Source organism: Pinus tabuliformis, chromosome 5_2 (genome assembly GCF_031772625.1).
Source record: "Pinus tabuliformis cultivar Carrire ecotype Pingquan chromosome 5_2, CPIR1, whole genome shotgun sequence".
NCBI classification, from domain to species: domain Eukaryota; kingdom Viridiplantae; phylum Streptophyta; class Pinopsida; order Pinales; family Pinaceae; genus Pinus; species Pinus tabuliformis.
Genome location: NC_142306.1, coordinates 132,578,461 through 132,596,235, shown reverse-complemented (window position 1 = coordinate 132,596,235; position 17,775 = coordinate 132,578,461). Strand labels below are relative to the sequence as shown.

The window sequence follows — 17,775 nt, the reverse complement described above, 5'->3', positions numbered from 1 at the left end:
TACTACAAAGGAGTTGGTGAATGGCCGCAAGATGTCATCCATTAGCCTCATAAAGGTTGCAGGAGCATTCGTCAATCCGAAAGGCATGACCAACCATTCGAAGAGGCCCTCCTTGGATTTGAAGGCAGTCTTCCACACATCTGAGGGTTCAATTGGTACCTGGTGATATCCTGACTTCAGATCGATCTTGCTGAAATATTTCGCCCCCTTTAGTTGGTCTAGGAGGTCATCAATCCGCGGGATCGGGTACCTATTACGGACAGTGATCTTGTTCAGCGCCCGATAGTCAATACAGAGTCTCCACGTCCCATCCTTCTTCTGTACCAACACTATCGGGCTCCCACAGGGCGAAGAACTCGGACGGATGTGACCTTTCTGTAGGAGCTCCTGAATCTGCCTCTTGATTTCATTGTTCTCCAGAACGGAGCGCCGATAAATTGGTCCATTGGGTAGCGGCGCACCTGGGGTCAGATCAATGGAGTGCTTGACTTGACAGTGCAGAGGAACCCCTGCCGGGGAGGTGAAGATGTCTTTGTACTCCTCCACAATCTTGTCCATTTGTAGCTGCCGTGCAGAGGGACCTCGTTTGGAGGCCGCGGCCACTGTCTTCTTCTTCCCTTGAGGGCGTATCATCAGGAAAAAAAATTTCCTGGTTTTGGAAATGATCTTACTGCATTGTTTTGCAGTAATCAAAGAGATGGCGGCAGGTGGTGGTACCTCTGGTATCCTGAACAACTTATTTCCCAATGTAATAATAACAGCACGGGGCCTTGATTCATACACAGCATGTCGCTTCCACAAGTATGGTTGTCCTAGTAATACATCACAAACTTCAAGGGGAGCAATGTCACACAATACCTCATCCGTGAAGGGCTTGATGTTGTATGGAAGGCGACACTGCTGGCTCACGCGAAGATCTCGCCCTTGGTAAAGCCACCCAATGGTGTATGGTTGTGGATGTGCTGTGGTCGGTAAGCCCAACCGCTTCACGACCTCTGCCGAAATGAGGTTCTTTTGACTCCCGCTATCAACAATGAACTGTATCGGGGAGCCCTTGACCCACATCTGGGAGTGGAAGAGACGCTCCTCCTCCTCTGGATCTTCGGGTTCATTTTTCTGGATCTTTGCGGTAGCAACAGTGGCGCTGGGATCCGCATCAATGATCTGCTTCCCTTTTTCATACCCCTTATCGGGTTCTGACTCAGAGTCGAAACATGCATCTGATTCTGAAACCTTTAGCTCAGCCACCAGTGACTGTTTGGCCCGACACTCACTTGTGTTGTGAGTGGAGCTCTTATGGAACTCGCACCATTTTCCAGTGTCCTTTCTCGGCGTTGCTCTTTGCTTGCAGCTTCAGCTGGTTGTCTTGGGCTGTCCCGCCTTGGCTTTGTCCTTTGTTCTGTGGTTTAGGGGCACCTTTCCCCTGCTTTGGATTCGCAGATCCAAAGTCTCGCTTCTTTTGTTTAAACTTCTGCTCGACTTTGACGGCATACCGGTATGCTGCGCCGAGCGAGGGGATGTTTAGGAACTGTATTTCTTCCTGGATGTACTTGTGCAGGCAGCCACGGTATTTGAGTATCAAATGTTGCTCCGAATCCTTGATACCCAACTTTGTGCGAAGGGTATGGAAAAGATTGGTGAACTCCGGCACATCTTGGTCCCTTCCCTGCCGCAGCGTGGTCCACTTTATGTATTCATCCTCATAGCTTCCGACAGGGTAGTACTGCTCCTTGATGGCATCCCGGAACGAATCCCAAGTGGGTGCGGCTGAAAATAGTGAGCCAGTACTTTCATCCTTCTGCTCGCAGTAGGTTTCCCACCAGTCCTTGACGTGGGGGGCTGCTTTGAGAAGAGCAAAAACAATCTTTTCTCGACTCGAAAATTCATGAACAGAAAAATAACCCTCTAGCAGATTTAACCATTTATCTACGGCATCGGCGTCTATCTGACCCTCGAATATGGGGATTTCAAAATTAACTTGTACCTTAAAGGGTGTGGCGTTTCCAGAGGAGCTGCTGGAAGCCGATGCGCCGCTTCTGGGTAGCCGCTGAAGGATCTGCGCAAAGCTGTCCATCATCGCGTTCCGTTGTCGCTCGAGCGCTTCTTCGAGCAAGATTTTGATGGGATCTCCTGCCCCCTCGTCTTTCTTCTCGTCCGCCATGGGAGGCCGTCGGGATTTGCGAGGCTGGTCTTGCAAAGGTTCAACCAGTTCAAGCCCTAACTCCTTATATCCCGACCTTGTTGGGGACATGCAAAGAAAAACAGAGAAAAAGCAGACCGCTCTGATACCACTGATCCAGATTTAAGCAGGAACGCAACAAATTACAGAGATAACCATATACACAAAGATGCAGCGGAAATAATACTTCATTTCATTAATGGAAAATACTGACATATGCTTACAAACAGAAATGGCAATAAACTAGCTAGGGCGATGGTAGCTTATCTCTGAGAAGAGATGTGATGGCTACATGCCTCTGAACTGTTCTGAACTCTATTACAATGAGGCTCAAAGGCCTATTTATTGTTGAGAAACAATGGAAAACCCTTCACATACCGAAACCTAACCCTAGAAGATGAAACGCCAAATTGTGGGCCCCGTTTGGGTAAATTGGTACATCAATTTCCCGGGGTCGTAACTTTGGCATACGATCTCCGTTTGACGCGTACGATAGCTCGTTAGAAAGATCTATCCGAGTACTACCACTTTGGGAGACAACATAAAGCTCGATCGCCCCAGAATTCCAAAAAAACGTCGTTTAGGGCCTCAAAACGGCTCCGGAAGTTCAGGACCCGAAAAAACTGCTAAAAATAGTAAACTGTGCTACAATTAAGGAAACTGAAAATGCTAAGAAAGACAATGGTGGGGGTCCAGGTGGACCTGGCAGGTGGCCACCAATATCCACCTGGATCACTTAACTAACTAATTTCTCATGATGTTTGAATAGTTCATTTAGCACTCATTGTATCGGGTGATGCTCACAAGGGTGAAGAAGTGAGATTGAAACTTGTGAAATGAATCACATAGCATCAATCATCACTTCGGTAACCAGGACTTCGTGGGAGGTCACCCATCCTAGATCGCCTCTGGCTCAAGCGTGCTTAACTGTGGAGTTTTCCCCACAATCAAGCCCACTTAGCTTGCTACCCCATTTGCAAGCTAAGTGGGCTTGATTGTGGGGAGAACTCCACAGTTAAGCAAGCTTGAGCCAAAGGCCATTTGGGATGGGTGACCTCCTGGGAAGTCCTGGTTACCAGGCCAGAAATATACGTAAATGACTTACTTAAAGTAGTTGAATCCCAAAATAATATCTAATATAATGCACTGCGTAAACCCCATACTTAAAGTCATATATACTAATAAAAATATATGGATGAAATATAATATATTACTATTATAAAAACTAAAATTTAATATAATTATAAATAAAATTATATTTTTGAAAATTTAATTAAATTTTCTAAATTTCATATGGTTAAACCATAATCAAATTCATTATAAAAGTACACTGTTTCCTACATTTATATTATTTATATTTACATTATTACTAAAACCTCATAAAATATCAGGATTAAGTTTCACCCACCCTATTTTATTTTTATTGCCCACCCTATTTTATTGGAAGGTGTCAATCTCATTCAACTGTTTTGAATCACTCGTATTTTTGCTATCCATCCTATATTATTTTCATTACCCACCCTATTTTATTGGAAGGTGTCAATCACGTGTCGTTCTCCAAACTTTGCTATTTTCATTCACTCTGCTCTATTCCCGATATTTTGGCCTTCATGTGTTAATTTTTCTTGGCAGTGAACTTTTTTTGAAGACATCCTAGTTGCCAATTTCTATTCACCTTTCCATTATCTTTGTTGTTTAACGCACGAAGCATTGGCCTGGGTAAAGAAGAGATAGGCTTTTAGGTTGGCGTCGGAAATTTCATAGCTACAGTTCCTCATACCGTTAGTAGACTGGTCTCTCGATCCTTCACCTTTATTCCTTCCTACAATTGGCATGACACGATAGCATGTAAGAGGTCGTTGGGGGTGAGGCTTTCTAGGTGGCACGCGATATTAGTTTTGTGCTATATTTGGCACTCGCACGAAAAACGGAATCAATATTTCACACAATTGATTTATATGGGAAACTTGAAATGTTTTTTGAAAAGGTTTTTCTAGAGTGCTATATTGTGATGGATAAAATTATTGACTTGTTTTAAGTGTGATTTTTTAATAAAAAATTATGAATTTTTCGATCTAATTTTTTTACAATTTGATAGAGATTTATTGAAATTGAAAGTTTGACTCTGTGAATTCTGCACAATCGAAGTGTCTCAATAGTTTTTCAGGGTGTTGAACCTATATATGTAGTTAATAAACCAATGTAAACAACACAAATCAATATTTCACTACAAATTTTTCCATCTAATTCAGTCTACAAATCAATCAAAAACTCTAAAAAGTCACACTTACAACTATGATGTTGCCTAAACAAATCCAATTACGAGAGAAACCTTACCCGTATTGAAGCGGGCCCTATTTGTCACATCAACATCAAGGAAGTAGCCAAATGGAATCATCACTCTCCTCTTAATTGCTATATGTTTATCTTAACTTTGAGCTTGTATGTTTTATATGGAACTTGTTTCTATGATAAATTTAGGTTTTGTATAAGTGTTCACAAGAACTAGATAGCTTGTAAACAATATAGTTTGAAAAGTTCAATTTTGGCCTTGAAGTTGCATTGTTTTTTGATATTTATCAATAGAAATTTAACTTTAAATAACAATAATAATTACAATACTTTAAATTTTTTAATGTGAAACTAGATTAATTCTATTGGTTTTTTTTTTCAAAGCATCAAATGTGATAAAAAAATTGTATAATAAAATTAATGCACAATTATAATGTTAAAATAATCAGATTTTAATTTCATATATGGTGAAAAATATTTTTACAAATTTCACTTAATTTTAAATTAATTTAAATCATCCAAATTAGCTAAAAGTCTAGATTGATAAACTCCACCCAGTAAGTCAATTAGCTATGGCCATGAAAATAAAATCTTCTATATGAGAAGGTTTAAGGTTCAAATCCCTTCTATTCACTTCTGTGAAAAAATAAAGGAGAAAAAAATAAACATCTCAATTGATAAATCAACCTGCTTTATCAAATTCAATGATTTATCAATTTACTTTATCAAATGCAATGAAAAGTCTCAATAGACAAGGAACTATGCCCCATTTTTTTATCTCACACAAAAATGTCAATAACTTTTATATTCTTTAAGATGCAAAAAACATTCACACTTTGAGACATGCATAACACCTCCACATCTTTGAGACCTTCACATCTTTGAGACACATCTTTGAGCCCTTCACACGTTTCAGACATGCAAAACACCTTCCCACTTTTGAGTGTGACTTTTAGATAGTAATAAATATTTTTAACTTAAACTAAGCTTGTGATTAATATATCCTTCTTTTATTTAAATTTATCTCAATTTAATATTTACTAGCAATTGTCCCAAAAGGTACAAAGAGAGGCCGATAGGATTATTAAATTAGAGTTGTTGAATTTCTCTATAGTAAATATTAGTGGATCTAAGTTAAGTTTATAACAAACAAACATTCTTTCACGACCTAAATTTGATAAGAATATTCCAAGTAGACGACTAAATTTTTTCTCTCATATATTAATAAAATGATTAAACAAATAAAATGACAGAACAAATTTTGAAAGAGTTTTACTTTTTAAGTTTTATAGGTTAAAGTTTTATGAAAATTTATTTATTTATTAAAATATTTAAAAAAATATATTTTTATTAATTAAATAAAATTATAACAATATTTAACATATAAATACTTATTACTTTTATAATTACAAATTAATAAATTTATGAATATAAATTAATATATTTATTATTTTAAATTTAAAATGAATTTAATAATTCTGGATCTCTCAAACACTGAAAAAGGATCAGATCTCTATATACAAATTTTTCTTCAAATTTTACACTCAAAAAAAAATTACGCTGAAATTTGATCCCTCCCAACGATTAATAAATCTCAAATTAAAATAAATCTACTTAACCTTTTAATCATTTTTACCAATAAAATATCAGACACTGCTTCAAATATTAATATAGAAAAATTTCTCTATAGTAAATAATACTATAATAGTGGATCTAAGTTAAGTTTATAACAAACAAACATTCTTTCACGACGTAAATTTGATAAGAATATTCCAAGTAGACGACTAAATTTTTTCTCTCATATATTAATAAAATGATTAAACAAATAAAATGACAGAACAAATTTTGAAAGGGTTTTACTTTTTAAGTTTTATAGGTTAAAGTTTTATGAAAATTTATTTATTTATTAAAATATTTAAAAAATTATAGTTTTTATTAATTAAATAAAATTATAACAATATTTAACATATAAATACTTATTACTTTTATAATTACAAATTAATAAATTTATGAATATAAATTAATATATTTATTATTTTTAATTTAAAATGAATTTAATAATTCTGGATCTCTCAAATACTGAAAAGGATCAGATCTCTATATACAAATTTTTCTTCAAATTTTACACTCAAAAAAAATTTACTCTGAAATTTGATCCCTCCCAGCGATTAATAAATCTCAAATTAAAATAAATCTAACGTAATTATAATAAACTTAACCTTTTAATCATTTTTACCAATAAAATATCAGACACTGCTTCAAATATTAATATAGAAAAAATCTAAACTAATTATAATAAAATTAACATTTTAATGACTTTTACCAACAAAATATCAAACACTACTTCAAATATTAATATAGTCCATAGGCTTTAGCACCCTCCCAATTATTGGTAAAAGTCAAATGCAGAAAATTAGTGAGTTATTGGACCGTTTCACAAACGGCTATATTACTTATAAAGGGTCTCATGCACCCATCAATATTGTATGCTAAATTAACGCTTAACGGGTGGGTGACTCGTTACACCAGTCGCTTTGTCCCATCTACAGAGCAGTACCTGATATTTCCAATGTTATGCACAGAGTATTGTCTCTGACATGTTCACAAACTACAGTTTTTTTATCATAGTGCAAATGAACAGTTGTGTAAGGCCTTAGCCTCATTGTACTTTTGCAGTGTTTATTAGTCCCTCATTGCATTTTGTATGGCTGCCATTGTCAACTCCCCTGTATTGGGTTCCTGCAGATCCCCTTCACTGCAGTGAAGTGGAATCAAGAAAAGTGAAGTGGAATCAGGAAAAGAGATGCATGCAGGGTCACCAGTGATGATATCTCCATTGAGCAATGTTACAGTTTCTCCAAGCCTGTCTCAGGCAGCAAGTTCAGGAGAATCTGGGCTTGAGCAGTGCCAACCATGGTCTTTCACCTTCAAGGAGCTCTATACTGACATCTCGGCTTCGTTCTAATCGTGATGAGGATCACCCACCAATGCTTCAGTGCTTCAGTGTTAGATATATTTATAACTTCTTGTTAGAACAAAACAGTCAATTGAATTAGCTCTCCTATATACAAAACTCAACTCATGGTGTATCCAACCATGACAACCTATTAAAAACATCCAACGAATTACACAAATCTAAGAATGGGAATTTTATTATCATACATCAAATGTGCCAACACTGGTCCCTTTGTTTCTTATTTTTTCCTGTTATTCTCAATTTCTTTTTCCTCTTACCGCCTGACTTTGAACCAGTCCAACCTGTTGGATTTGTAATAACAATATGACTAGTGAATCAGCTTCAGGGATGGAATTGAGGGCCAATATAGTTAAAAAATTTGCAAAATCTTCCAAATCTTTTGTTGAAAATGTGAAGATAGGTGGGGTTGTGTGAGAACCGTCAAATTTGACAAATGGTTTTGTTTTGAAATTCCAACCATGATCAGCTTAGCAGAGGGTCTTTGACATGGGGTATGTGCAAGATGGTGTTGAAAATGGTGCATTAAGCGAACATTTGGGCTCCTCTTACATCAGCCACTTGGGCAGAAATGCCTGAGGTCAACAATCATTACACTAATGTCATCTCGTGTGCCTCTAGCTGCAGAAAGCTCCACAAGCTCTTTGCATGCTGCCATGGGACGCCGCAAAGGCATGTACTGCAACCCGGGGCTTTTTGTATTCTCTTTGAAATATTTGTCATAGCATCCCATAGTGTTAAAGTTGCCATCTCATAGACTCCTGACTTTCATGACCTTAGGTACGTCTCCCAAAGAAATTTTCCTTGCCTTAGGTGGTGGGCTAGCATCTTCATTCCATGCTTCTCCTCCTTCGAAATGTTCAGGAGGACTAATAGCTCTTTGCTTTTTTTCTGTGCAAACAGTCCTGACAATGTCTACTGCCTCCTGATTAGTGACCTGATAGAAGTATTAGGGGAAACAGAATCAGCTGATTGAAACAGTCATGCTTACAATTTAGATGAAGAAATACATTTAAAAAGTTCACTGTTTATGAAAGTACAGAATTCAGAGGAAAAAAAATAATTTTTTGTGAAGTGCTCAAGTCCACTACAGAATTCAGGGGAAGAAGATACAAGGGACTCCATATTGCGAGTATGTGAAGATAAAATTAACGTGTAAACACAATCCATGAGCTTAGATGATGAACAAACATTACTAAAAGAGAAAGCACGGAAACAGGCAGGATACTTTCCTACAGTGCCCTGATTATGCAAATATACAGAATTAATGGAGAAATGTGTCAGTTCTAACAAATTTGTTGGTTTGAGCTGGTGAAACTCAGGGTTCAAAGGTAGCTTCGTGCTTACTGGGAACGCATGTTCCCATCAAGATCTTAGATGGAGAATGTGCAATACTAGGTGCCCTGCCTAAGAAGTACAAAAGGCAGCTAGAGTTCATAGACAATTAATGGAGAAACGTGTCAGTTCTGACACAACTTTGTTTTGGTTTTGAGCTGGTGAAGACTCAGGGTTTCAAAGGTAGCTCATGTTACTGGGAACCCATGTTCCCATCAAGATTTAGATGAATAATGTGCATTACTAAAGTGCCCTGCCTACGAAGAACAAAATTCAGCTAAAATTCACACAGAATTAATGGAGAAATGTGTCAGTTCTGATACAATTTTTTTGGTTTTTTGGTGGCGCAACTCTGTTCAAAGGAATCCATGCTTACTAGGAAGTTGGGAAACCACGTTCCCTCCAAGTGCCAGTTTTGAAAAAGCTCCATGAGCTCCTATTTCTAAATTGGTCCCTTTTGAATGTATGCAAAATCAAAATTACAGAGAGTCTGTTCTTAAAAATCCACTTGCAGTGTTTGACAATTTTGTTTCTTCATAGAAAATTCATAAGAGTGCAAACTTTGAGGCCGGATTAACAAGCTTTCATGTGCCTTGAAATTGAAACATAAGTGTGAAAGCAATTTGAAAAACTTAAGCATACCTTCTCCCAAAGTCCATCAGATGCCATTATTAAAAATTCAGAGTCAGATGTAATGGGCAGCTTTCTAATCTCCGGTTCTGCTGATATCCACCGTTTCAAGTGTATATCTCCTATACTTCTCGACACAGCTAAGGTTCCCTGTACTCGCGAAGCTCCCCCGTGAATATCCACGTAACCACCCTGCCACAGCCCCAAAAGTATATTAGTAAACCCGTTAAAGAATGGACGAATAGATTAATGATGCGTCTAGCATTTGGTTGAGTCATAACCAGATTTTCAATCCTCTCCCTCTCTTCCTGCCTTCCAGGTCTATGATCACAGGTAATTGATTCAGCGTTACCATTCCTGCTGAGAACTGCCCGGCAGTCACCCGCATTGGCCACAACTAAGCAACCATTTTTTATCAAGGCAGTCACACAACAAGCCCCACTGCTTACACCCTGTGTCAAATAACTCAGTCAGATTCAATTCATAACAAGAAACTCATGGCTTCCAAAATTGCAAGCCTGAGGATTTTGTTAAGTCAACGAGATTCAATCCTAAAAAATAAGTTTTTCCTATTTAGGCCTAAGAAATTTCCTTGCCCAACTTGTCAAGCGATGAAATAAACATAAAGAATCATTAAAAAAAAATGTCAGCATATTTAATGCATCAAATGGTTAGAATACCAAATTGTCCACCAATCAAATAAGCTTTAAACAAGAACCCATACTACACTCAAATATTGCAACCTCTATGACTTTACCTGCTCCAAAAATTCTTTATCTGTTTCCAAGTACCCAGCTTTAACTGCCTGCTCTTTCTCACAATCTTCTTTTTCTGACTTGAGCATCAAATCCACAATCTGTTGTCCAAGTTTCTCAGCAACAAAATCAGCAGCTCTACGACCTCCGTGTCCGTCATACACACCAAAGAAAGCCTGAAAAACCCAACAGTACCCCAAAATAGAAACCATTTAGGTTCGTCTCAAAACAGTTAAAAGCCAATCTGAAATATCTTTGATTGTGAATGGTCGACCTGCAAATGTGGTTCTATCTATCTAAATATTATTTCATAAACATTTCTCAACAGAATTTATTCAATTTGACCATATATGATACCAATACATCATGACAATAGACCTGTCAAAGTTCATAAGTAGGTATCTATCCCCTGGACCTAACAGATGTCCAATCACTAATAAATCATCAGCTGTAATTTCAATTTCATGAACCACTAGCACTATGTATTAAAGTAAAAGCAGTTTTATCTTCACAGAGAGAATTCCTCTTTCTCCTGCCCTTCATATATGTAGAAAGATTAACAAGCAGCAGCATCCTATTATAAAATGCCGTATCCCACATTGCATGCTGTAGTTCGAACTTCTTACATATTTGCTTTCATTTTAAGGCGAGCTGCTATCTTCTGACCCAATGATTTGTCACACTGCACCAATCCATGTGATTAATAATTAATATCAATAATAGGTTATTCCAACGGATGTATAAAAAGGATCACAATCATAGTAGCTCAAACGAAATATAAAGAGTCTGAATGGCAAACCTGTGACCAGTAAGATATCCAAATACTGCAGATTTAATGGGTGACCCTAGGATCTGACAAAGCTGCCACCCATCGCTTCACAAAACGCTCTTGCCTGCAATTTAAAATCATCACTGTAATTTCTATCCATATAACAAAAACAATGAATTGACTAGTAGAAATCAAGCCAACCTACCGTTGTGGTGCAAATGAACGATATCGCTCTCCAGGTTGTTTGAAATTATTCTCCTTCTCTATCACGCACTGCAAATACCAAAAAATATCCAATATTTCTTAGACTTGCACATTTCTCTTTTGGCAATCTTTACTTCCCCAATTTGTAAACGATGAATTTGACTGATGACAAGGCAAAGCCCTTCCTAACTATTCAAGCTATGTAAATGCTATAACTGAAATCTATTGAAGCTATGGAGGAAAATGAAACCCTGGGGCAAATGAAATAGAAAGCTTAAAAAACAACCGTTTAAAGTCTAGATTTACCTGTGTAGGGCAGAACTCGGCTACAAAGATGATGGCTGGGAGAATTGCATGCCAAGGTCCGCTAGATTAAACCCCAGAGTCGAAATCTCGGTAGGTGAAACCCTTCAGCCGAAGCGCTCACGAGTAGATAGAATTGCAAACGAAACCCTGGAGCGGTAGTCCGGACATGTGTCTGTACCTATGGAGATTCACATGCACCTGTATATATTTTTCATGGCATACAACCTGCATGTATCTGCAAAGGGTACAACTGGGCTGCAAAGATGGTGGGCAGTGGAATTGCAAGCCAAAGACAGCCAAATGAAACCCCAGAGTCAAAAGCTCGGGAGGTGAAACCCTTGAGCCGAAGCGGTCACAAGTATATATTACAGATTCTTGCGCTCCATTTTCACAAGACAAATCACCAGGCAGGCTGTGGCGCTGACAAGAAACAGTGCCCCGCATGCCACAGTTATGGCGATTAACAGTATAGCTCGCTTTCCATGCTGATGATGGTGATGCTCATAATGACGATGTTGGCAAGTGGTGTTGAGAGGCATGCCGCAGAGCAAAGGATTGAAAGCAAACGAAGACGCATTGAAGCGTGCTGCGAGGGTTGCAACAGAAAGCACGACAGATGCCCGCCGAATATGGACGCAATGAACAGAAATTGCAGAATTTCCCGCTAAATGTGTGGACGCCTGTCAGCACGAGAGATTGCAGAACTCCAGGATAGAGTGACGCGACGTGTCAGCATGAGGGACAAAGGGACGACGAAAGTCCCTTTCCAAGGAAGGCCTATCAGCTTAATTAATCAACCTACTCTATCAAATTCAATGAAAAGTCTCAATAGGCAAGGACCTATGCCCCATTTTTTTATCTCCCACAAAAATGTCAATAACTTTTATATTCTTTAACACGCAGAACACCTTCACACATTTGAGACATGCAGAACACCTTTACACCTTTGAGTGTGACTTTTAGATAGTAATAAATATTTTTAACTTAAACTAATCTTGTGATTAATATATCCCTCTTTTATTTAAATTTATCTCAATTTAATATTTATTATTATGATTATTATTAATTTTTTATTTAATTTTTATTTTACTATTTATGAATAATTTGTATAAAATTATTTATTAAATTTTAAATATAAATTTTAGAATAACCTATTGAAAATAGAAATCAATTATCAAAAATAAAAACCATTTTATAAAATAAATTATAATTACGCTCATAATTCAACGAATCGATTTTGAATTTGCATTAGTGACTACAACCCAGGTTTACTTGGACCTAAAAACAAACCTCGTTTTAAAAGACTCCACCTAAATCAACTTAAACCTTAAAAAAAAACGTCACCTTTATTCTGTACGAAAAGTATTATAAAGTCATAGAGTTAGCTTTTTCGTGGAAACCGATCGGAATCGTTAAGTATAGAGATGATTTTATAAAAAAGTTGTACAAATTCTTACACAATCATGATAACAATACTCATAATTAAACGAATCAATTTTGAATTTAGAGTGACTCCAACCTAAATCAACTTAAACCTAAGAAAAACCTCATTTCCATTTTATATTGATAGTATTCCAAGCTCATAGATTTGGTGAGTTTGGTTTTTTGTGGAAACTGATCGGAATCGATGTTTCCGTGAAGGAGCAGGTTTGGTCGGTTTGATGCCATTAATTTCTTTTTCATTTACAGAAGGGATGGGACAATCTACCAAACATAAACATCGTAGTAGGTTCACATAGAGTACACGTAATTGAAATCCAGAAGAAGTATTTATTTATTTATTTATTTATTGATGGTACAAAAATTGGGTCAGAAGTCAATAATATGTTTACTATCAATTTTTTAATATAGTATTTTTATTTAATAAATGGTATGGAAGAGTATATTATAATTGATTATATAGTTGATGGTGAAAGTTTATATATTATTATTTATAGGATATTTTTAAAATAAATTATATATAGAAGTTACTTTAAAGTATGATGATCAATGATAATTATAGTTATATGAAGATAATTATTTATATGGTATGAATATAACTACAATAAAAATTTACAAAATTGAAATCAATAACTAAAAATCAAAGAGGAAAGGGGAGATTAAATTTCCATGCCTTATCATGAGACTTACCCCACTGAGGTAACTATGTGATCTTGTTATGATGAAAGCCTGGGCCCGGGATCAACCAATATATCGTGGGCCATTGACCCATTAATGGGGTCAACCAATATATCCTGGCCAAAGATGTTCAACCGTTATTATTATATTTGTCGTACATTGGCTATATGGTTTCCTTAGAGCCACTCAATGAGGCTTCTTTTAAGGTAAGGTAGAAATTTCAAATATAAAGCATTTGTTAAATGTTTGTAATTTTAATTTTATTTATATTTACGATTTTTATTTTTATGTTAATTATTTTTATTAAAAATATTTAGATTTAAGTAATTTAAATATTGTTATTATTTTTGTTTTTTAATTATATATTTTGGTAGATTTTGTGGGAAAATTTGGAATAATAAATCTGAATTATGAAATTTATAAATTTAAATGTTTCATGAATTTAAAAATGTTAAATTTATTTATAAGTTTGAAAACATAGTTTAAACCATAAATTTTTTAAAAGAATTCGTAAAATAATCTAAATGGTTGGACTTTAACGCTCATTTCGTCACCGTTTAGTCGTTGCAACTCTAATGCTAGTTTCAATTATTTGAAGGGAAAAAAGAGACGACATTTAGATTATCTTAACAAAGAATGTAAGAATATGGAGTTGCAAAGCAAAAAAGTTTAAATGATTTCAACAGTTTCAATTACTTCAACGAAACATAACATTTAGATTATCTTAAAAAAGAAGAAGAATAATGTTGACGTGCAAGGTAATTTCTTTTTATTATCTTTAACAAAGAAGTTTGACTTGAAAGGAATTTTTTTTTAAATCCGTATTTAATGAGCGAACCAGACGGTGACGGACAATATTTTCCGCAAAAGTCGACCCCCGGCTTACTTCCCTAATTTCAGTCAAATTGAGCGCCCTCCTCCGCGTGAAACTTCAACGTCAGTTTACTTCCCTAATTTCAGTCAAATTGAGAGCCCTCCTCCGCGTGAAACTTCAACGTCAGTTTACTTCCCTAATTTCAGTCAAATTGAGCGCCCTCCTCCGCGTGAAACTTCAACGTCAGTGAGCCAATAATTGAACCTCAGTCAAATAATTTCTCTCCTTCCTCGTATCGAACACGGAATGCCATTATTTAAAAACCCTGAGGCATAAGCGATATGGGGCAGAAGAAGAGTAGTTTAGCGTTGAGTAACTTTTCCCTGCAACTCAACTCAATTCAACTCAATTCAGAAAAGAAGGGAAGAATGTATCCCTCCGTTGATGGACAGCCTAAGCATGCAGGTGGATCTCATAATTATCAGAATCCTTCCCACCCAATTCATGGGTACCCGCAACCCGCAGCAGCTGTTGGTGTTCCGGCTTACGATGCGTACAATAATACTAATAATTACCCTCAAATGCCTCAAATTCCTCAGCAGCAGCAGCAGCGGCTGGGACATCCCTCCGCATGGACCGCTGGACTCTGTGGCTGCGGTGATGATTGTAGCAGTTGTACGTATATTTTCATTTCTCGCCACACTCAATTTTGTGGAGTTGTTTTATGATTTATTGAATAGTAAGTATTTAGTATATATGGTTTAATAGTTAAGTACGAAAGTTTGGTATATGATTCAATCTTTAACAAAATTATGTATGCGATTAATTACTCCAAACACAATTTCTTCTATTAAAAATATATATATATTTAATAATATAACCCCCATAATTATTAACTGGATAATTATTGTAGGTTGTCTCACATGTTGGTGTCCCTGCATAACATTCGGGCAGATTGCCGAGATAGTTGATAGTGGTTCTACATGTAAGTAATTCATTTCTTCTGCTATTAATTTAAATTGATATTATTTTGAAGATGAATCTTCATTTAGAGTGGGAAGAATGTGTTATCATCCCATTCATGATTTTGTTAACACTAAAAAATAGCAGTTGGGCTATTTTTCTTCTCCTCCATATTTTCATATTATCTTCTTCCATTGCAGCTTGCTGTGTTAGTGGAACTCTGTACGCTTTGTTACTCCATTTTACGGGCTGCGCCTGCTGTTATTCGTGTTTTTACAGAAAGAGACTCCGCTCCAAATTCAATTTGGAAGAGAAGCCTTGTGGAGACTGCCTTGTTCACTTTTGTTGCGAGTCCTGTGCTCTGTGCCAGGAATACAGAGAACTCAAAAGCAGAGGCTTTGATCCCTCTCTCGGTACGTCATCTTCTATTTATTTCCATAGTTCATGGGATAACTGTAGATGGGACTTGGTTTTATTGTTTCTTATGTTGTAAATATGGATCTGGACACGCAGGGTGGGCGGGAAATCTGGAAAAGCAGAATCAATCAGTATCCCAGGCAAGGATTTCCACAGCGCCTCCTCTGAGTCAAGCTATGGACAAATAGTTGATGATATCTGATCGGTCAAACTACAAGAAGTAAATGATAATATCCCATCTATCCAGCGGGATGTGGTGCTTATTATGTATGTGAAATTATATAATTAAGTTACTAATATCTGCCTTACCTGCTTTAATATTTCGAATAAATGGGATTTTGCGGAGATATTTTATACCATTTAGAAGGGCTAAGGATTAATTACTTTTTTTAACGTCGTTGAGTCCAATGATTATTATTTTCTTTATTTTGATATAAATCTTTGTTAGTGATATCATGAGTTGTGGTAGTTTTATGTATTTTGTTGTAATGGTTACAAGATTAATTAGTTTTTTTAAGGTGGTCGAGTCCCATGATTATTATTTTCTTTATTTTGATATTGATTATTATTTTCTTTATTTTGATATAAATTTTTGTTAGTGATATCATGAGTTATTTCGTTGAAATGGTTTCCAGCGGATTTCTTTTTGCTTTCTTTTTGCTGGCTAGAAAAGAAAATATATATATATATATATAAAGGTTTAAAGATCTCTCAATAGTTTATTGCAATCTTACTTTTGCTTTCCGGTAAAGAGTAATATTTATTGGGTTTATTGCGGAGAGATACATATATGTTTTTGGAAAAGAACAAACATTTATTGGGTTATGAATTTTGAATAGTTTATTGTTGAATGTTATATTAGTTTAGGGAATAGTCTAGTTTATAAACAAAATGATTTTTTCATCATAATAGGGTGATACAATCTCAAGTAAGATTGTAATTTTTTTGTTGTTTAAAATACATTTTTGAATACGTAATTGATTCAACATTTTAAAAAGCCTCTTGGACATTGGAATTGTACAAATTACCTAAAAAAATCCTCTTAAACACTCAAATGTATAGATTAAACAACTTAAACTCAAATTTATGAAAATTTCTATTAAATTTTGGTTAGTTAAAATTGATAAAAAAAAATACTCAAAAAAATCATTTTGTTTATAAATTATAATATACCTTATTTTAAATACAAAATTGTAAAAAAATCAATCTTTAAAAAACAAATAATATAAAAATTAAAAATTCTATTTTATTTTATTTTATTAAATATACAACATAATTAAAAAATTAAATTGAGTTTAAATATGTAATTTTCTTTTATTCATAAATATATAATTTTATGTTAAAATTTGAATTTGAATACAATAAAGTTAAGTTAGGCTCAAACTTTTTCATATGCACCCGTTTATGAGAGGGAAATGGCATATGCACTTTATACTATGTATTCATTATGAATAGTAATTTTAAAAAAATATTGTTTTCCATATGCCTCCATTTATTAGAGGAAAGTATCATATACATTTTATATTATGTATTTATTATGAATAATTACTTTAAACAAAAATAGTTTTTATCAAATTAGTTTAATAAAAATTATATGGAATTGTTTTTAGTGTAATTTATTAGATTTTTTGGTGTTTTGGTGGAAAAAAAATGAGGTCAAATCTTGATTTTTGTTATTTAAACTAGTTTTTTTATTTTATATATGGATTCAGCACCGTGAAAAACTCTTAGGGCACTTCGAATGTGCAAGGGTTACCCATCAAACTTGTGATTTCAATAAATTTCTGCCAGATTTTAAAGAAATTAGACGAGAAAAAGACTTCCAAGAAAACTTCTAAAAAATCTAAAACAACTTAAGTCTATACTATTAAACTAAATAAATCAGATTAAATATTAAATCATACAAAAATAAGTATATATAAATTACAAAAATAACTATATATAAATAACATAGGTCAAATAAAAAATAAGAATTTAGTCCAAAGCAACATCCTTAAGGTAAATCTCCCTAAATAAAAT

General features: G+C 35.2%; 1 protein-coding gene and 1 pseudogene across 2 annotated transcripts; one reads left to right on the top strand and one right to left on the bottom strand.

Moving 5' to 3' along the window:
• Positions 1-7,596: 7,596 nt before the first annotated feature.
• On the bottom strand, positions 7,597-11,888 carry LOC149157869 (putative protein phosphatase 2C 14; annotated as a pseudogene). The gene is made up of 7 exons (XR_016261222.1): positions 11,670-11,888; positions 11,140-11,207; positions 11,010-11,058; positions 10,168-10,341; positions 9,692-9,862; positions 9,423-9,602; positions 7,597-8,382 (listed from the first exon to the last, which is right to left on the bottom strand). The product of XR_016261222.1 is annotated as a putative protein phosphatase 2C 14 (transcript).
• Positions 11,889-14,716: 2,828 nt separating this feature from the next.
• LOC149157868 (protein PLANT CADMIUM RESISTANCE 2-like) lies at positions 14,717-16,207 on the top strand. Its single transcript, XM_089436037.1, has 4 exons — positions 14,717-15,051; positions 15,290-15,361; positions 15,540-15,752; positions 15,853-16,207. Exons 1-4 carry the CDS (start codon positions 14,718-14,720, stop codon positions 15,942-15,944), a joined length of 711 nt encoding a protein of 236 aa, XP_089292163.1. The 5' UTR covers position 14,717; the 3' UTR covers positions 15,945-16,207.
• The last annotated feature ends 1,568 nt before the right edge of the window (positions 16,208-17,775 follow it).